Source organism: Phaenicophaeus curvirostris, chromosome 4 (assembly GCF_032191515.1).
Source record: "Phaenicophaeus curvirostris isolate KB17595 chromosome 4, BPBGC_Pcur_1.0, whole genome shotgun sequence".
In the NCBI taxonomy this organism is placed as follows: Eukaryota; Metazoa; Chordata; class Aves; order Cuculiformes; family Cuculidae; genus Phaenicophaeus; species Phaenicophaeus curvirostris.
The window spans coordinates 28,410,999-28,432,644 of NC_091395.1; the positions used below are offsets into that span (position 1 = coordinate 28,410,999).

Sequence of the window (21,646 nt, forward strand, 5' to 3'; positions counted from 1 at the left end):
ACAGGGTGAGTGAAGAAGTCTTCTGTTTCTATAATTAAAAGTATTAAACTCTTCTTCAAGGTTTTCAGTAAAACTTTATAGAATGCAGTATTTATTTTCTCATTTTCTTGGGTTCCTTAAAACACAATGAATCTACATTGAGTAATGGCAAGGTGGTGTGGTGGTGTGGTGGTGTGTGTTGCCTTCCCCTATATGATGCCATCCATCAGCCTTTGCTTGGAGATTTAGTCCAAGAGAAAACCACTGAGGAACATCTGCACACAGAAACCTCAAGACCAGTCAGATTAACTGTAAAAGGGGTATCTGTACCTGTAAAACGCATAGAGCACTAGCAGGTTTCCAATGATGCCAATGGAGCCAATAATGAGCACACATGTTCCTACGGTGTAAAGAACATAGTCAGGGATCTCTGCCATGTTCAAACCCTGAATGGAAAACAGATGAAAAGAAGAATTTAGCATATTCAGGACACTTATTCTAGGGAATGTGTGCTCTGCGTGTGCAAATCAAATACACACCTCTGCATCCTTTATATATCCCCGGTAACCAAGTTTCTCTCAAGGAACCTTCATTTATTTAACAGTGCATATTTATGTTAAAAAAACAATAGGGAAAACAGACTAGAACATAAATTAAGGAACTTGCAGTTATGTGAAAAAGGCAAAGTCATGCTGATATAAAACTCACTCCGGGTAACTGCTGCACTTGGGGGCACAGAGCTACTAAGTGACAACACAACCTTCAGTTCAACAAGGAATAACTTGTCATACTTTGGTTTTATTTGGAGCACTGATATCAAATCCCATGCTTAGAAACGTTAAATCCTCTGAGTCTCCCCAAGCTCCTTATCCAATGACTTAATGCTATAAAAATCTGAGAATTTTCCATTAAAAAGGCAGGATACTGGAAATAAAACAACAGCAGTAGCATCAGCAGTGTAATCATAAATACGTTTCACAGTCTTGATACATCTTTCACTGCTCTCTATCTCTTGCACATCAATAAGACCCTAGCAACTCTCTACATTTATTTTTTAAACAAATTCAGAGTTATCACTGGCTAAATTCTGCAGCAGGGCAGCCTACAACTAATCCACTCAACTCTCATTAGTGTTATCAATGAGAAGAGTCCAAACTGCCTGATGGAGATTCTTATTCACCAAGTCAAAAGCAGCTAAGTCACGCAGGGCACTCACACATGCAATCACTTCTGGACAGCTTATTCAAAGGCACAGCACCTTGTCACTGCTTTTCATTGCCACATTTTGCCACTGTGCAGCTCAGCGATGTGCAGGGTGTGGGACAAGGCTGATTTCAGCCTGCAGGAGAAGAGCTGGGTGACAGAATAGGTTCAAAATGATAACTACCACCCCACTGGTAGTATTTAAGCTGCCATTTAAAAAATATAACAGCCTTTTTCTTCTCATAGCTCCTAATTGCCCATACTGCTGCTTCTACTTTCTGCCTTCAAGTATTCCTTATTCATCAGTGAAATGCACACACATTTCCTTTCTTATATAGCAGTTCTAGATGTGGGCATTATCCCCTTAACTACGCAATACCACTGGGGTACTCCTTGAGAAAGCTTGCATTTGGTGATAGGGAGCACCCTGTGATATACATAGCACATCCTGAACATCCATGAAACAGCGGGTCTGGAGCAGAAATACTGACAGCAAAGTTCCTGGGGCTAAAGTGATGTTGTAAATGGTACAAAAGCTATGGCTTCAAAGAATAAAGCTACTTTCAAGCTTTCTCAGTGGTCTGACAGACTCTAGCCATCACAGGATGGCTACCACCAACATGATACAACATCACTGTAAAAGAAGAAAGAAATGAAATGGAGCATCTGCTGACTGCACCAGGGGGCTGTCACTGCCATTCATGGTGATTAGAAAGCAAGAAAAAATGTCACTCCGTGAAGCATTTACCCTTGAAGAAGATGTGAGAGGTACTCTAACAGCAGACAGTGCATGGGAAGGTGTCCGAGTGAGGAAAAGCAGCCACGGCTGTTTGGTGACATCAGGCATAGTCTGTGTCATGCTTTCAAGAGAGAGGCTGCCTGGGCACGCAAATTAACCATAATAAACTCCTTTCCTCTTCCTGCAAACCTAATCTTCTTAACAGCATGTGTGCACTAAATCAGGACTGTACCTCATTTCTGGCAACGCATACCAAGGAGGCTAAAATGGGAAGAAACAAAAAGGAACCTTTTTTTCTTACTTTCCAGCTTATCTGTTAGGTAAGTTCAGGCTATACCTTTATATAGAGGGTTATTTTATAAAAGGAGTATTATATAGATGTTGTAATTCAAGGCAAGTAGTGCTTGTCTGTCGTATCTGCTAAACTTTACATTATCATATTGGAACTCACTGTTGCAAAAAGTCATTTGAGAAATGGACTATGAATTTCACACCCAAAAGTGTCTCGCCTTATATCTGTGCTGAAGAAAAGCCGACTTGGACGTTTTGGCCTTGTTACTCAGTCATGGGTGGTGAGCTGTGTCAAAAGATGAGAAATGCCTTATGAGACACATTTGTAAACTCATATTACAGTTTGCTAGCATTACTGGGTGGAATATAAAGTGTTGATGCTTACAGAGTGGAATTTGGAAAGCAATGAATACTAGGGATTACACAGAGCCTGAAATCTCAGCGAGAAGCTAAAGCGAGGGGTGTTTGGATGACACAGGCTTTGGAGAAGGGATCTTACCTTCAGAGGAGTCCATAAAATAGCACTTTTGCTGTGATGTGAATAGCAGTAAGAATAACTTTAAGATGTGAATGAAAAGATGGCTACTTATTCACTCTGTCAGTGTTAGTCTGAGCAGGATGTGGCAAGCTGCTAAAGACAGAAAACCATTTTATTTGGATCTAGGAAGATAAATGTGCACATCTACATGTGTGTATTAAAAAAACCCCAACATTAAATTAGTGGAAATTTCTAAATAAAACAAGCTAAATCAGTACAAATATCTGCAAGTTAATCAAAACCCATTTGTATCTTATTTTAGTCACAGAATTAATTTCACTAAGTTGGCACGATTTCACAATAGAAAACTTGAAGAAAAATCTAAATACTCTTAAGATTATTGAGAATTCAAAATCTACCATGTTGAACAAATATTGCTTTTCGAATACAGACCTTTAACACTCAACTGGAGACAAACAATTATTATTATCAAGGCTTTAAGATATTCAGAGAATTTAAGCTTTTTCCCTTTTCCTACAATAATACCCCTGAGAAGCTGGACTTTTTAGTAATTTTTATTAACAAGCTGAATACTTGATAATGTAAATATTTTCCTGCATGAAAACGAGGACTAGAAATACAAAAAAACCTCTAAACTTGGTGACAAGCTCTAATGAGAAGGGTTTGTGGTTTTTTTTTTTTCTGATATTCTCAAAAGCTGTTACCACCCTATGGAGTTTTTGGTACTTTCAGTTTCTTCTGAGTAGTAAGAATAATATTAAACTATAGGAGAATATTCCAAGTTGTTGTGACTCTTTCCAACCCAAGAAAACCGTTTAGGCTCAGCAAAGCATGGATTTTGTATCCATCTCATGCCACCACCCTCTATCTGCTAGAATACACCGTGCAGGCTGCTACTTTAGGCTGTTATTTTTCATTTTATTAACCGTGAACCTAGACTCACTGGGAATGCAATGGTAAAACTTACAATGTTAAAAGCGGTGCTGTGAGATGCCCACCCAGCTCCAGCTGTTTCACTTCCATAGTGATGCTGCTCTGGATTCAGCGTATCTATCTTGATAAATGGTGTTTATGAGTGCTCAGTATCATCACAGCCACATAGTGTAGAATGCAAAACCTGTTATGAATAAGCCACAGCCTGGCTCTTCCTCTTTAATGATGTGGTTTAAGACAGAGATAATAAAGGAAGGCATTATATTTTATTCAGCATAATTCAAGGCTTATGTTATTTATTTTTTATTTATTTGCTGAATCTGTAATGTGTGAAGAAAATTTTTATGGGCTTATGCAAGGTAAGTTCACCTGTCCATTTTTCCCCCAGGCTGGCTTTGCCTCCCTCCATTTGTGGTCCTAGGACAGAATATCAAGCATTCTGTTGCAGACACATCTGTTTCCTAAGAAAAAAATTTAAAGACACTGTCCAAAGTGACCTACTTTTTTCACTCAAAACCACAAATGTAAACAAGTAGCCCACGAAGATGCCAGTAACTGCAGCGGGGCCAGCTTCTGGCACACTCGCCTATCCTGCACTTGCTTTGTTTGGCTCCTTGTAAATTAATGCTACAATCACTTGTGTTCTGACTTTATGAGATGTTGGATCTGACAACTCTCATAAATCATGATGTGGCCTCACCCTTATATGCAATGTGACTACAACATCAAAATACTGTCACCTACGTGGGTGCTTGGAGGTATTTGTTGGCAGGGTAACTAACACATCTACAGGGAAACAGAGGATAAACAATTAACAGCTGTCCCTCAACTAGCTAGCAAAGGAAGTGGGCACCAGATATAAAAATAAAATTGGACTATTTCTTCCAAAATAAAATTAGAAAACTTAACAAAGGAGGAAAGTTATTCTATGAAAGCTTTTGCAATTTGATTTTTAGTGATAAAATCATGTCCAAATAATTATAGCCATCTGTTTCTGCTGTCCATCTGGTGAGATTAATAAAGATTGCAATGCAGAAGACAAAAACCTGTTATTAAAAAGTGGGAGGGCAAGGGCAGGTCCTGTCCAATAAACAGAGGTAGAAAATAATAGATTGAATTCAGAAATGGTAGTATGATTTACACTAGGTGGATATAAGAGTATCTAAACTCTTATTTACACTCTGATTTTGGTCACAGATGCAACCTCATCCTGTGGAAATGATTTACATTGAAATGAGCTTAAGTAAGGGCTTGCTTACATGGGAGATTAATGTGCATTAACATGGAAACGAATTAACTGTATAGCAGCATTCCCCTGCTGTCCCACTATGTGGATTCACAGAACAGAAGTTTGATTTTACAATACAAAAAAATTTGAGTTTATACAGTCACACTTGAAAATTTTAAAGAAAAATAATAAAAAATATTTAAGTATGGTGAGATAGGAGCAAGCTGTGTGTGCCAGGCTGCAGATGTTTTTTGAAGCAGTTCATTGAACTGAAGCAGTTACCAGGTAGTACTTGCCAAGTTCCTTGTAATTTCACTCATTGCCAGTTTAGGAGGCAATTTCAATGTGAAGCACCATCTGGTTTGAAATAACAACAAAATTGGGGAGTTAATATATATCTTGCACATATAAACTCTTGAATCAACAAACAGAAGACCACTGCTATATGGCAACTATAAGCTAGTGACGGTCAGATGTTTTTCAAAATATGATGCATTTTAAAGCAATACTTACAGAAAATATTTTTAGTACCTTTAGGTATTTAAAAAAAAAAACCAAACCCACACAGAGGAAAAAAACTCAACCCCAAATCTCAAGAACTTTGCTTGCTCTGGTTAGCTGTACTGCATTACAACATCACACAGTAAGTACAGATTAATTTGGTACTCAGAAAATCAAATCAAACTACCATCATCCACATGTAGAAAAATTACTTTTCTTATCAGTCTCCGGGCGACATTCTTCATTCACAGCTCATACTGATCAGTTCATATGTCAAAGCCAGAAGCACTCAAACACGTATTTATAGGATGCATTTAATCAAGGAGACAATTGGTTTAAGCAAACTGAACTGGGAATTTAATGCAGTTCATCCAAAAGTGACACACAAGAACTGCCAGTGCTGTATGCAACAAATAGAAAAGGCAGTCAGGTACCAAAGTCAGGCATCTGCTCCAGACCCAGGCTGTAAGTTTGCAGGAAAATACTAAGGTTTTTTTTCTGTAATAAAATATATATGTAATTAATTTCATTCCAGGAAGCACATCTTGGCTGCTACTGAACTGCACAGCCAATTATAAAAGAAAACCAACCAAACCCAAAAAATATTTAATATTTGACTTCAAGGCTCATTTCATAGAATCATAGAATAACCAGGTTGGAAGAGACCCACCGGATCATCGAGTCCAACCATTCCTATCAAACACTAAACCATGCCCCTTAGCACCTCGTCCACCCGTGCCTTAAACACCTCCAGGGAAGGTGAATCAACCACCTCCCTGAGCAGCCTGTTCCAGTGCCCAATGACCCTTCCTGTGAAGAATTTTTTCCTAATGTGAATTTCCTAATATAAACTTGGGGCATATATCCTTAGATCTCATGTTTAGCACAACCCCTGCTTTGACAAGACTTTTTCTTTTAAGTCCTTGATAGCAGTGCTTAAACTTTCTCTCATAGTGACAAGCAATCTAATGGCACATGTTTGTGAATGTAGAAAAATCTCAAAATAACATCAAAACCCAATCAAGTCCTCAATATCATGAGAACAAACCAGTTAGAGACTCAACAAGGTAGGCAAACTGAGGTGTCTACATATCCAGCCTTATAACTTAATGTAAGCAAGTGGGTACCAACAACTCACATGTTGTATAATTAATAAGACATAATATAGAAATGGTTCACATGAGAATAATACACCAATCAGATGTAAACAATAAAAGTAAAAATAAGTAAAGGTTTAGTATTGCTCTGCTTGTTCAAAAGCTATTTAAGGGCGTACTTTCTTCACAATGGAGACTGACTAAAGTAATCTTAAAATTTAAAGCCTATCTTGGAAAGCAGGTGGACATTGCTTTATATGTACATCCCCAACCACATCACTGAAATCAGTGGTAAAAGGTATTTTCTCCTCTGAGTAAAAAAAAAAAAATCAAACCAAAAAAAATCAGCCCAGCTGAAAATCCAAGATGGCTTTTGTTCCAGCTCAAGTGATATCTGCACTGCTTGGGCAAGGGTTGGCAATTGTGATGGCTTACTCCAAGTTTTACAAGTTACTCTACTGAACAAGCCTACACAACCTGGTATTGCGAGGAACACTGTGTTAATCGCTCCCCTGTTTTTGTGGGGAAGCACTGGCAAGTAACAAGCACATTTTTTTCTCTGTCTAAATCCAAGTTACTATAATCAAACCTTGAGGCAACAGATTTTTATTCCAAGATCTGAAAGTCTTAAAGAAAGATCCAAGAAGCATGTTTTCTGAGGGCATTTCTGTGCCTGTACTGGTTCACTTTTATAATCAAGACTAGTAGCATCAACCAGGTCTTCACATTTTCCCCTACAGAAATTTTCATGTTCTATTTAAATATATCCATATCTAACCTGAGAGCACAAAGCCTAAAAGAACCAAGTTCAACCATGACTTAAAAGTTTTTGAAAAACAAGTAAATAAAATCCCACTACCAGAAGCTGCTAACACTCCATTGAGTAGAGGGCTCAGTTCATCTTCCCCTTCCCATCTCTCACACGCTTGCACACCAGCACAACCAGTTCCTTAACATGACCCCCAACACACTCACCGTATTGTCCTTTGGTCATAAGTGCCTTCAAAATGATCTGATGCTATGTCCAAATGCAGCTCAAATTACAACACAAACCATGCATGCCTCGGCAGGCAGCACACTGAACAAATCTAATCAATGCTAACACAGCATCAAAATCATCTGGACTGTTACAGTTCAGTTGTATTTGTTCTGTTCATGAGGGAACGGACAATTCTTAGCACGGTGCAACGACAAAGTAGCAGGCAGAAAACTCAGGATACGGGTTTTTTTGAGCATTAGAGCATGTTAAAGAAAAGAATGTGTTGTCAAAACATGATACTGGATTTATTTCCTTCAATATAAGAAACTTTGCTGTCTTCAGGGAGAAATCATTTATATGCTATAGCACATATTTAAGCCTTTATCTTCTTACACATTCTGCATCATACTTTCATAGACTATTTTTCTCTCCCTGAACATCATACTGCTACCTGCTGCTCTTTAATAATCGTGTAAAGTTCACCTAAAAAAAAAATAAATCTCCCTTTATTTTACTTTTGTCATGCAGATGATGAGAGTGCTCTGAACTCGCTGGCATTGTAACCCTTCGGCATAAGCTCTTCACCTAAGCTGCCTTCCCCTCTCTGCCTTCTTTGAGCTCCTGTAGATCATCCTGGTCTATTCATTCATCTCAAGCTGCCAGACAACCACTGCTCCCATTTCACCAGCCAGGGATGCCTCTGAATGGGATATTCCCACTCCAACTTGCCCACCACACATCAAAAGTGATTTTGTGGGATGACACGGCTGATGGCAACATGGTGCTAGAGCACTTGTCACCTGCTCCTGCAGTGCTGGGCTTCAAGCTGAGCAGCAGTGAGTGTGACTTCTGAGTGGTGCTCACATTACTGCTTTTAGCACAAGCACAAAGAAGCATCTTTGCCTTTCCACAAATGATTGCACCACATTTTGAGATTCCAGTCTCTGCCAGCAGACATAATACCCTGTCCTGAGTTTACAAAGATCCTAAACATGCATTTTGGCTTCTGAACAGCAAGACTTCCATGTTTTATTTTTTAAAAAATATTTTCTTCCTTACTGTTGATAACTCAACGGGAGTCCTTCACCAGCCACCTCTGGCTTTATGCATCTCATCTAGACATTAGTAGTCTTTTCATTACACTGTTCAGCTGCTGCCAGAAGGTCTGTGTGTGGAAACTGCTTTGAGAAGTAGGCCCTGCATTTTAAATAGACCCCATGAAAGCATGATTATTCTTAAGGATTGTGAAAAATAAATCATGAGGAGATTACAAAATAAAAATTCATCTTAACAAGCCAGTTAAGGCAAGGCATTAATAATTTTTGCAAATCCTATAAAGTCTTTCTAATGCCACTCTGAAAAATACATATAGTTACTATTTTTCATCAATATGGTAATTTGTTTGCTGCTGGATTTTCTGCTCCAGAAGAATACTTTTTCTATTCTGTCACCTATGATGAAATGTGGTGAATGATGAAAGAAGTGCAATGATAAGCACAGAAATACACTTCCTTTATTAATTACATTTCAGTGAAGTTTTATTTACAATTTTTAATAGCTGAGTGTAAAGAACTTAAGTTTTACCAAAGAATTCATCTCGCATTCTACATTTCCCTAATTATATAAAAACTGATTTTTGTTCTGCAGGAAATATTCTTAACTGAAGGCCTGAAACCAGACATATTCCTTACCAAGTAAGGTAATTTCCATATTACAACAAGAAACTTTGGTCATGGTTTGGGAGTGGGGGCAATTTAAAGCACCCACACATTGTTGATGCCATTTGCATCATTCTATCATGTACATTTAGGAACATGAAAACTGCCAAAGTGGTCAGATCAGAGGCCTGCTAACTCCCATATATTACACTTGACAGTGTCTCCGACAGATGTTTTTTTGCTGAAGAATATGGGGAATACATAAAGTGCACGTTCTGAAATCTGTTAACTTCAAAGCCCATTTATGATATTAGTATGAACACTGCAGCATTCAATTTCTGTTTAGATCAAAGAAATGTCTAATCACTCTAAGCTGAGGATTATTGCCATGTACTGTCTGCTTGCTTCCATTTAATATTCCTCTGTGCATGGAAGGGAGGTGTGCAGAAGGAAAAGTCAGGCTCTTAACAGAGATTCAGAGTGTCAAGAAGCAAAAGACACAAGTGGCAACAGGTAAAGTTTTCAGTGAAATTGGTGAAGCAGAAAAACAGGGGCCCAGAGAAGCGGCACAATCTTTATCCAAAGAGGATTTCAAAATGTTGAAATCAGACCTGCATGGAGCTGGTGGTGGGACTTTATGAACTCCAGCCTGATATTCAGTGATACCAAGAATAAAACTGTCCAAAACATACAGTTAAAAAATACGAGTTTAAGCCATAGGTATCATTAAATATTATTTCAATTACTTGGGAACAGGTATGCTGTCTCAGTACAGTCTTCCTGCCTCCTTTTTTCACTTTCACAAGTATCTGGGGACATTCGACAAAAGCCAAACAAACCTATATGTGCACTTTGCACCCAGATGCTGTAGACTTACTTCAATAGATTATCTGTACAGTGAACATATTTCTTCGATAGAAAGGCTGCAGTAAGTGCTCCACTTAATTTGTAACAGTTTCTCCTACTGTGGCATCAAGTCCCACATGAAAAGAAAGATTTCCAGAGGTTTTTAAGCACTTCACACCTATTGATTGAACGGGTGGCAAAGCACTTACTCCTCTCTTGTGTTGCTGAAAATACTCCTTGCTGTTCATATGCACTGTTAGATGCCAAAGTATCATGCAAATTTGGTTTAGGAATATTGTATGTTATGATTAATCTTAGACAATTTTACTGCATTACTGATACATTGTTTAGTGCAATGGCTCATGCAATTTAGTCTGACAGATTCCGACTAGATACTCTAAATACTCTGTGCAGAAGAAAGCACATAGCCACCACAGGTAATGGAGATAATGGAGATGACTGAGAAGAGAAGGAAATTCTCAGATGAGATACATTCAAGATGACCCGTCTCTGCAGAAAAAGTAAAATCTTTATAGCCCAATGAAAATATTTGGTGGTAGCACAACCTTCTTTAACTTTCCAAAAGGAGAGCAAAATCAACTCTCATCCTAAAATAGCAGAGCTTTCTTTGACACATTTGCTGGGAATGGGTGTATATATTATACGTAACTTTTCTGAGAGATACAGATCTCATGGTGGTGCTCATCTTGCAGGAAGAAACAATATCTCACACAAAATCAAGTGTCTACTTTCTTCTGCAAAAGCATAAAGACAACTTCACATAACATCTTCATCTTTTCCCTCTCCACTGCCATATGTAGCACACTGAAAATAGGGATGATGTAGTAGGTTTAATTTCATAGAATCATAGAATAACCAGGTTGGAAGAGACCCACCGGATCATCGAGTCCAACCATTCCTATCAAACACTAAACCATGCCCCTTAGCACCTCATCCACCCGTGCCTTAAACACCTCCAGGAAAGGTGACTCAACCACCTCCCTGGGCAGCCTGTTCCAGTGCCCAATGACCCTTTCTGTGAAAAATCTTTTCCTAATGTCCAGCCTAAATCTCCCCTGGCAGAGCTTGAGGCCATTCCCTCTTGTCCTGTCCCCTGTCACTTGGGAGAAGAGGCCAGCTCCCTCTTCTCTACAACTTCCCTTTCAGGTAGTTATAGAGAGCAATGAGGTCTCCCCTCAGCCTCCTCTTCTCCAGGCTAAACAACCCCAGCTCTCTCAGCCGTTTCTCGTAAGACCTGTTCTCCAGCCCCTTCACCAGCTTTGCTGCTCTTCTCTGACTCGCTCCAGAGCCTCAACATCCTTCTTATGGTGAGGGGCCCAGAACTGAACACAGGATTCGAGGAGCGGTCTCACCAGTGCCGAGTACAGAGGGAGAATAACCTCCCTGGACCTGCTGGTCACGCCGTTTCTGATACAAGCCAAGATGCCATTGGCCTTCTTGGCCACCTGGGCACACTGCTGGCTCATATTCAGTCACTGTCAACCAACACCCCCAGGTCCCTCTCCTCCAGGCAGCTTTCTAGACAGACTTCTCCTAGTCTGTAGCACTGCCTAGGGTTGTTGTGCCCCAAGTGCAGGACCCGGCATTTGGCCTTGTTAAACCTCATGCCATTGGACTCTGCCCAGCGGTCCAGCCTGTTCAGATCCCTTTGCAGAGCTTCTCTACCCTCCAGCAGATCCACACTTCCACCCAGCTTAGTGTCATCCGCAAACTTGCTAAGGGTGCACTCGATGCCTTCATCCAGGTCATTGATGAAGACACTGAACAGGGCTGGACCCAGCACTGAGCCCTGGGGAACCCCACTTGTCACTGGCCTCCAGCTGGATTTCACACCATTTACCACCACTCTCTGGGCCCGGCCATCCAACCAGTTTTCCACCCAGGAGAGTGTGCGCCTGTCCAGGCCAGAGGCTGACAGTTTCTCAGGCAGAATGCTGTGAGAAACTGTGTCAAAGGCTTTACTGAAGTCCAGGAAGACCACATCCACAGCCTTTCCCTCATCCAAATTCTGCAGACCACTCTGAAGGCTCTATAAGAGGTAACAAAACTTTTAGCACTTCTTTATTAGGAAACATCACCTTCCTCTCACCCTCACAACAGTGTCTAGATATGGGGTGCATTTGAAGCAACCTCCACATTGTCTGTGCAACACCAGCTTGGAACCAGGACAAACTACCAGAAAATAAAATCCCAGCACAAGGCAACTTCCGTTTCTGAGCTAAGGAGAAAGTGTCATTTTATAAGAAGAGAAGCGCACAAGCTGGTTGGGTTCAAACCTCTTTTTTCCCCATGTCAAGTCAGAAAGCTTCAAGGACCCCCACAAGATTTTTCTGCAGGGCTCTACCTCTCCTCTCAGACAAAAACTAGCTCCTTCTGAACCTTTACTTTCAAAAAGCATGTAAGCAAGCCAGCAACATAACATACCCTAGAGAATCTCTCAAATATCCCAAAATCAAGCATTATATATGCCTCAAGTCATTTTCATACATGATTTAAGACCACACTGGGCCTTCCTCAGTCCACTCAACCCCGTAAAAGTATGGCACTAAAGAGAACATCTGTGGAAAAGCAGGTGGAAGGGCAAACTGCTCACAACAGCTGTGGAGGTAAGAGAGATACTCATTTAAGATGTCTCCACAGGTAAAGAGTCCATGGAAAAGAAATAGCTACTGTTAATTGCAGACTTGTACTGAATTTTGACAGCATATTGCTGTTAGTTTTGTCATGATCAAACCGTAAACACTGAGCTAATAACAAGAGTTGAAAAGCAATTTTGCAGGACTTGTACAGTCATTACAGCAAAATACAAAGTAATTCTATTGCTAATGGATTACCTAAGGGTGTCACCCTTGAAGTATCACCCAGGACACCATTAGACTGCTACCTCATGCACTGCTGAGGAGGGACTACAAGTTCTGCAGATCCTGCAACCCTCCAGCATTTGAAACCACCCGCCTTCCCTTGTCAGCTGCTTTAGCAGTAGCTGTCTGGCACCTGAAGTTGTGCCACTAGAGTTTTCCAAACCACCGGCATTAATCCAGGGGCTCCCTGGTGCTCTTGTTGTCACTGCTAGACTTCTACTGCAATGACTTGGAAGGAGGGGCCTTTTATGTCAGTGAGGGCATGGTGAGGCCAACACTGCATATTTCTAAGCCATATTCACTTTTTCCCATGGTGAAGTTTTAGTCAGCTATATTATTTGAATATTAGTACAAGTTTCAGTATTGAAATTGTAGGAAAAGATATTTGGTGTATGAGAAAATATGTATATTTTTCTTCCAAAAAAAAGGCAAATAATTTGCTGATAACTACAGTTACTGTTTGCAGGAAGTTCAATGAAAGTACTTTGTCCTTTTTGTAATCAAAAAACCCCAAACAAATATATTTCCTTCGAACCAGAGATCAAGTCCTTTTCCAGGCATTGCTAACTTAACAGTGCACAAAGAAAGCATCCGCCTTCCTGTGCTCTGTTAGCTCTACTGACTAGCATCCAGTGTCACACCTTTCTGACTGGCTACCTACTTGCTAAGCACGCTCTCAAATCCCAGTATCTACCAAACTGCACGTTAAGTATGAACATCTTTTTATTTTGATGTTTCCCAGGGTGACTGTCCTCGTCAAAGAATATATAGAAGGTGTTTAGTGGCCATAGTTTTGAGGGCTGCGGTAGAGTACAATCATTTCGTGTAACTCAGCCTGACTTTTGTCTCAGCTGAATTATGAGTAACTCCTTCAATTCACTTGTGCTTGAATACTAACATTTGTTTCAGGGCTCAGAGAGCTCAGCTTGTATCCCAGCTCCGATGTCTTGCAACTCCATGTTCTCTGGTTAAGTTTGTATAACTCCGAGAAACTCTTAGGCACATTGATACCTAAGGCTGAATCACCTCATCTAATAACATTGCTTTGTCATGCTCTGGTGGTTCAAGAATGTTATCAGCCTCATTTAATCACGTGCAACAATATGCAGACACACATTTCTATTCAGGGCCCAGTCTGGCACGTGCAGTGAATTCTGCTTGAAACTCTAGTTAGTCAAGGACTGCTGGATTAAGCAGACCATCTTCAGGAGTCACACTGTCTCTGCAGGCTGGTATCCCAGCACACTGGGAGTACAGCTCATCCTGGGGTGGGGGATGATTCGTAGCCTCTGAAGCCAGTCAAACAATATCAAAAGCATTTTGACTTTAAAACCCTTAATCAATTTACAGAGTTACATTTGCAGATACTCATGTTTTTGTACACCTAAGTTTATGGCAAGCGAAAGAAACAGTAAACTAATTAAAAATTTGGTAAACACATAATGTCACATAACAAAAATTGGACTCCCAAGGAAACTTTAAAGAAAATTTAACAGCAAAAATAACCCTTCAGCATTTCCAGAATGCACTCAGTGCATTTCAGTGATTTGGAGTTATGGCTTAAGTGCTCAAACTCCTGTTCACTTGCCACTTATTTATTACTTAACTTAAAAACTCCATGAAAAGCTAGCCCAACATTTTTTTTTCCTGATTTATTCCAGGGCAATGACTTGTTGCAATGAGATGACATCGACAGCTTCCCTTCCAAGCTGGAGATTCTCCCAATAACACTCTCACAACCCTTTAGCTTCCATGCTTAAAATTAGAAAAGAAGCAGATATTCTTGGTAGACTTTGTTGAATGCCAGAGCTGGGCAGCTAAGTGAAATTAAGTACATGCGAATTATCAAAAATTTAGTAGGAAATCTGCTGTCCTAAAATCTACACAAAATATTGTGATAGTGTAAGGTCAGGTGCATACAGGGACAGGGGCTATGAGGACAGGGGTACAACAAATTCTTCATACATATTTTGCTGACCTGTCTCACTTTTCTGCTCAAAATCATCATAACTAATTTGCAGTGCACAAGAAAGTCCTCTTTACTTTATGAATGTTTTCAAATAATCCTAGCTAAACATACAAACAAATGACAAAGCTTCCTGCAGCACTTAATTTGGGTCACTTTACATTACATTAATGGGCTCTGCAAAAGGATAACAACTCTGCAATCTGCTTTAGGACTTCATTTATATTTCCATTTTAATCGAAATTTTCCAGCTATTAATAACCAGACAACGATAATGGTTAATCAACTTGATCATGACGATGCAACAAGTACCATCAGAAGAAATCACCTGCTACATCCTGCCCTGCACAGCCAGGATTTTCCCATCAGCCAAAACTCCAAAGCCATCCTGAAAATCTAAACAAAACTGTGCAAAGAAAATACATTTCCCTTTGGGGAGAGCTGGGTCAGCTGCACAAAAAAAAACCCCTCAAAATTTGTTACATCAACAACTTCAATAAGGTGGACACCCCCCTTTAATGGAGAGGCAATTCATTTAACCATTCTTTATAAAACAAAGCAGAAGAGAAACGCTCCCTTTCCTCCCTGCCCAGCTCCCACTCTCCAAAGCCTTCCTCCTGTCACATACTTTTTGAGTTTAGCTGAAAGCATCTCCTTGCTCTCTGCACACAAGCTCTTTGCGGGTCTGCCAAGCTGCAACTCATCCCGAGGAGCATTTGAAATCCTAGGGTTTAAAAAAAGCCACCGACAAGCAAACCCTCCTCTGCTCCTGGCCTGACAGCTCTGGGAGCACCAAGAACTCCACCGAACTGCTGACACCCTGGTTCAGCCAGACTAGCACCACCACGACCACTTTGAATGCAAAAAGATTGGGTTTGGTTTTGTATTTTTTTTTTTTAAAAAAAAAGAACAAACCAACCAACCAAAAGAAAACAAAAACCCCAAAACCAAAAAAATCCCACACTCCCCCGCCCAATTTAATTTTTTTCTGCTTTTTTTAAAAAAAGAGTGGACAGCTGGAGAAATTCGCTTCCAGAACATCCCAGCTGGCTGCCTCTGCCCAGCCCAGCAGCATCCCAAGCCCCTGTGGGTACCGCTCTAGAGGCTATGAATCCTCAGGCAGCCGGTGCCCAAACCTGCTGCCCGTACCTGCTCCCTGCCGTCCCGGGGATGGAAGGTAGCACCTGGGATTTCCTTCGCAGTGACTCATGCCCGTGGTCTCTTATGCTTTTGCTGCTAGGAACCTGACTCTGCCTTCCCTTGTAAACCCCCCTTCAGCTGGCTGCAAACAGCATCCGCTGTCCCCACCCACTAACCTTCCCGCGTTTCCCCCCCCCCCCGCTTCTCCAAGCCTGGCAAACTAGGCTCTGGCTTTTTCCTTACGTGCCCTGTTGTTCATCCCAGCTGTCTCCTAACTCCCATGGCTAGGTTAGGGTGGCTCTACCCTGCTGCACATATGAGCAGCCACATGCCTAAACTCACAGCTGGGTTTCTTGCAGGCTGTCAAGGAGCAGGAATTGGTATAAAAAGCAGCCTGTTGCCAACAACTCACCCTGGAGTTACGGAAGTTTCATCTGCAACATATGCCTTGACGTTCAAGAACTGCCTGTCCCAGAGATGCTTGAATGATCATGGAAAATAAAGTGAACGGCACCAAATGGGGCACAGGCATTTCTTACCTCTTGTTGGGGTCACATTTGTAAAGCTGAGCTCTTCAGAGGCACTGAAACGGCATGAAAAGAGCAAGTGTCAGACAGCAGACATGTTCTTCGAGAGCCTCATTCTCTTATACTCTGGCCAGAAAGACATCACAAAAAATAGTTACATTTCTATCCCTACAATTTTTTTCTGCAATGCATTGACAATATTTTCAACATAATTGGTTTTCCATTTTTAAAGACATTAATGGGGAGGATTTGTGAAGCTGAGAAAAAAGAGAAAGGAGAAAAAAGGCTCAAAGTCAGAGAAAAGTCTCAAAGAGAAACAGAAATAACAATTTAAAGATGTTATTAAAGGCACTTACATGCCCACTCTGTCTGGGGCGTGATAGCCATCACAGCTTTGCAAGAGGACCTTAAAACTGTTTCTGCCCACAGATTAGATCTTTCAATTGGTGTTTTTCAGTATCATAAAAATTCAACTACAGACATAAAGCTTAGAAATATGGTAATAGTACATATAATCTGTAAATGCTGGAAAATAGAGTAGAATTTCCTAAATTGGAGATCTAGGTTTCAAAACAAAGGTTGCATTGGCATTTATTATCCCAAAGACATGATAGATATGTTAACATAAAATGAGAATAATGTACCAGAACAGAAAAAAACCCTAATATGTGTTTCAGTGAAAAACATTATGCCGTTATCCGTTGTATTATAAAAGCCAAAATTATACTATCAGTCATGCATAAATGTCTACACATCAGTATTGTGTATGGATTATAACTACTTAATCCTTGGTTTTCATTCCTTATTGAATCATTGAACAATTCCTTATTTCCGTTCAAGTATTTGACTTCACAGGTTCTACTTCCCTGCTCTGAAGATGCCCAGAAAAACAAAAGATCAATATTAGCTGCTGTCTCTTACAGTCTGTTGTTCCTTAGCGTCTTGATGGTTTATTTTTCAGGTCCACCTGTTGACTTGATCTCTGTGATCTGCTGGTTGCACGTAGGTTTGGAAGAAAACTACAGGTCTTTCCATTGCTTTATGTGCTCTAAACTCAAATCCGCTAGATGACACACGATGTAGAAATTTTAACCATTACATAATCACTTTCTTTGTTCATTCTATCTCTCTATTACCTAAATGGTGTAATCCATTAGATTATCTTTGTTGCTCTCAAAAATGTTTTGTTAATGTTCTAGATTTATCACGGGGCACAAAAGTTTTGCTTACAGCGTTTTCCATGATCATTGGCTTTCAGGGGAGAATTTATATACAGTTTCAGAAGTACTACATACTGTATTGGCAGTTTCAGAATGTCGATTCATAATTTGTTGGCTGACAGCATATTTTATCACTAATATGTTTTAAATATATTTTAAGGCAACAGAGACCACATGAGAAATGATCAGCCCCTCAGCATCCACAGATGGGGTTCCTTTTTTTTCTTTAGTTACAGAAATGTGGACATGTTGTTCTTTGAAACAATGAAAGATCTGACAAACTGATCAGATGTCCTTTCTGAGGAACTGCTCACTTTTCTTATGCTTATTCCTACATGTGCAAGTTGCAACTGAAACCTTTCTGAGGTCAGGCCACTACACACAATATCTTACAGAGCTGGACTTAAAATGAACTCTGTTTTGTGTGAGATATTCTAGTTAAACTAACAATTTGATACTAATGTGAAGTTAAATGCCAACTATAGCAAGATCTTTCAAGCTTCAGATTTGTTTAGACTGTCAGGTTTTGACTGACAGTTTGAGTTGGTTCCATAAATCACAGCTTTAGGTACAACTAAGCCTCCAGCTTGAGGTTTACTGGACTGTCTCACAGTTCACACATTCACCCACATCAAGACTTAAATTAATCCTTGGACATGGGAAAATACAGTGAATCGAGTACAAGGAGACAAAGTATTCGGAATCACTGATGATTAAGAACTGCATTTGCATGCTTAAACTGACCGCGTACTTGAGTAAAAAATGACTGAAAATCAGTGCTGTAAAATTAGTCAAAAAAACCAGATTGCTCAAGTAACTGAAGAAGTGGGTAAGGTAAATAACTGCCTAACAAAGGTCAGAAAAATGTTTTTTCTAAGGGTAGTCAAGATCCTGTGCTAAGGTACTGATGGTAGTAGTTCCATGTGGAGACTTACATAAACCACTGAGACATTGAACAAAATGCAGGATAGAAATATACATTTTTTTAATAGAATACGGACCAGAGTAATTTAGAATGAATACTAGCATTTAACATTTCTGTGACACCTTCCATCCTACTAGCTCCCAAAGCAGCTGGCAAATTTAACAAATTGAAGGGTATTATCTACCATACACCAAAATAATTTTCTCTCTTACTAAAGGCATCCCTGCTAGATCAAAAACCAGTACGTTTAGCAGGTTAGATCTGTTGTGACAAACACTGCATTTAAGCAAAGCTACAGGGAAAATAAAATTGTCAACAGCTGGAGCTGGTGCTGAATCCTGGACTGAGCAGGTTTTGGGAAAAGTCTGCTAGTATTTCTCTTGTTATCACTGATGATGAAGACTTTATCACAGATCTTGCAGACCTTCCATGCCTAGGGCAAACACTCTCATGAACCAGTTCCTCTGGGCACTCGCCTCAGTGTGAGGTGCCTTCACAACCCATAGTCCCCCTCCTTGCAAGTCTTGAGTGTTACATTCACTGGGTAGGGAGACAGCAGAGTCTGACTGTAAACATTCAAACATAAAGCCAGACCCAGTCTGTCAAGGGGCACCGCACACTTCAGCAGTAACTTTGACTTCAGCCTTCATGAACATCATTTTTCTTTCATTGCAGCATTAACATAGGCACTATGGGAAAAAAAAAAACAAACAAAAAACCCCAAACACATAACTTTTGGCAATACAGTGAAGTTCAAAGGTGTTTCACATCCAACAGATGATTCACAAGTGCTGCTTCCTAGACACATGGGTCTGAAAACAGCCTGCCTGATTAGCTCCTCACAAATCTGTGAACACTAGCAATACAGGGTAGAAAAGCAGCCTAGATTCAGTGTCTATTATGGACTATGATCTAGAATGGCAAAGGAAGCAGAGTTGCACCAAAAAGCTCCTCCAGGCTACAGGTTCAACGGGATGGGAGCGAGTTTCACCCTCCCCTCTCACAGTCATGTCAAGGATGTCAGTCCTTTTAAGAAATTATGGCCACACTTGTGGCCACTAATGATATAATCACTGAAGAGTGCAAAACAAAGCAAGCAGAGCATGACTATAAAAAAAAAATAAAACAACCAAACCAAACCCACAACAAAAAACTATCAGAAGGAAGACAGTGTAATGAAAGAGAAACACACGTCCACTGAGCTGGTATATTCCAGCTTTAAAAACAAAAGAAATACCATCCAAAGCCTTAGGACCAAAAGAAAGATTAGGCTGTAAAAGACTGCTGGATAATGTACAGTCACATGTGCATTTTGGGATGGCATAGAGACATGTTTGGAAATGTATTTTGAGCTGTAGAATAAAGAAGAGTGAAATAAAAAGTGGGAACAGAATAATATGCCAATGAACAGAATTGATTAATTTGGCAGTCTATGGCTTTCACTGATTTAAAATAGCTACAAGGTTGATCTGGGAATTGACCTCAGGATTGTTATAAACTGTAGTGGAAACACTCAATGTCATCCTGTGCTTCTGATATCTCTAAATTCAAAGCCTTACGTATTTCACTGCTTTAATTGTAAAGAAAAACAGAGTTACCATGGGCCAGGGCAGATTGCCTTGTTAATCAAAGAACTGTAGAAACTTAAGGGCTTGGAACAGCTCTCAAGAAATTGCCTAGCCAACTGCTTTTCAATTTGGGTTAGTCATCATGGAAAACAAACACACTTTCAATTGCTAAGCATCTAAAGTATAATCTAAGTTTTAGGGTATGAATGCATATCAAGGTAGAGGTTAGACTCAATCACAGGGTTAGAATATGTGTCTCAGTTTGCTCACGAGGGGCAAAGAAGACGACGTGGTACTGCTTACCTAGGATGCACGTTTTGAACAGGTCATCTCACTATCAAAAGTGTAAAGCTGTACAAGTTTAACTCTTTTCTTCTCCTCTCCCTTTAACGGAGGGCGTATGTTAGTACCAATGGTGGAATTTAATTATCCATTTGTGTTTTCTTTCTACTTTGCCTATGCCAAGCCTACAGAAACCCTTGCTTGTTGTCACTCTGAGAGGGAGAAGATAGAAGTACCTAAGGTAGTGGTCCCTGTTGGAACAGAGGCTTCAGCATAATTGCTATCCCCTTCTCGCAGCCTCCTTCCCCTTATTAACCCCCCTATGCCCGTATTCCACCAGCACACTCAGTGGAGCACCAACCTACAGCCAAGGGCCTAGCAGTATTATCCTTGTTGGAGATAGACAACAGCAGAGGAAGAAATGCAAGTGTCAAAGGGCCTGAGGGCAAGGGAAGAGGAATTCAACTTCATGGTCTCCCTTCACATTCACCTTTGGGGACAGGAGCCCTGAATCCTGGTTGCTGCTTCTGGCACTGCTCCCTAGAAAGGATGTTTGAACTGGTATTTAAATGAACCTGTCCTGGAACAAGGTCCTCAGATCAACATCATTGCTGCACCACTGGTCTTGTGAACCAAGCCAAATTACATTCTTTTGACAAAATTTCAGTAAACAAAATACAATCTTTTTACTTCTAACAGTCATTGTGGTTGAAAAACACATTTTGTGACACCAAAATGTTCCACAGGAAAGATATTCTGATTTCTTACTAACTCACAAATTTTCCTCTGGCCCCATTCAATCACAAAGTTTTCTCCTACAACTTTTGCTGTCAAAGTCATGTAGTGAAAGGCGCACAGATTTTTTTTTTTGTTGTGCTATCTTCTACGATGAAGTTTTCCATTTGTATTCAAAGATGACTTATTCCTATAAATGGAAACATTTTCACACTTTAAATGCTTAAAACAAAGCCTTTTACGTAAAAAGCGAGCCTGGAGAATATCTTCCGGGAAGCCAAATGCATCTGAGTCCTATCAGCACTTACTAGGGCTCTTAGCAATGACGTTAAAAAACCAAAACCCCAGACGTGGTATTGGCTCCCTAATTCAAATACTGTTTTAGTTTCTATAGTCTTCAGTTTCTATAGGCTAAAGGAGGAGAGAATTTACTCAGATGCAAAGTAAC

At 40.2% G+C, this 21,646-nt stretch overlaps 2 protein-coding genes across 6 annotated transcripts in view; one reads left to right on the top strand and one right to left on the bottom strand.

The window, feature by feature from the left end:
* HPGDS (hematopoietic prostaglandin D synthase) overlaps positions 1-21,646 on the top strand; it is a 210,853-nt gene that overhangs the window by 132,105 nt on the left and 57,102 nt on the right. The gene's annotated exons all lie outside the window — the stretch shown is intronic.
* Positions 1-21,646, bottom strand: part of LOC138719976 (melanopsin-like) — a 51,775-nt gene that overhangs the window by 23,662 nt on the left and 6,467 nt on the right. For 3 of the 5 annotated variants that reach the window (XR_011337349.1, XM_069855613.1, XM_069855616.1), the window contains 3 exons: positions 16,481-16,524; positions 2,373-2,498; positions 310-425 (listed from right to left, as the gene is read on the bottom strand). Coding sequence is in view for 4 of the 5 variants with exons in the window: in XM_069855613.1 (XP_069711714.1) it covers positions 310-416 (107 nt within the window). In the remaining variant the exon portion in view is untranslated. Of the gene's footprint in view, positions 1-309; positions 426-2,372; positions 2,499-2,711; positions 2,841-3,678; positions 4,456-16,480; positions 16,525-21,646 lie in introns of those variants that run through there. The other 2 variants (XM_069855617.1, XM_069855614.1) reach the window with 2 other exon arrangements.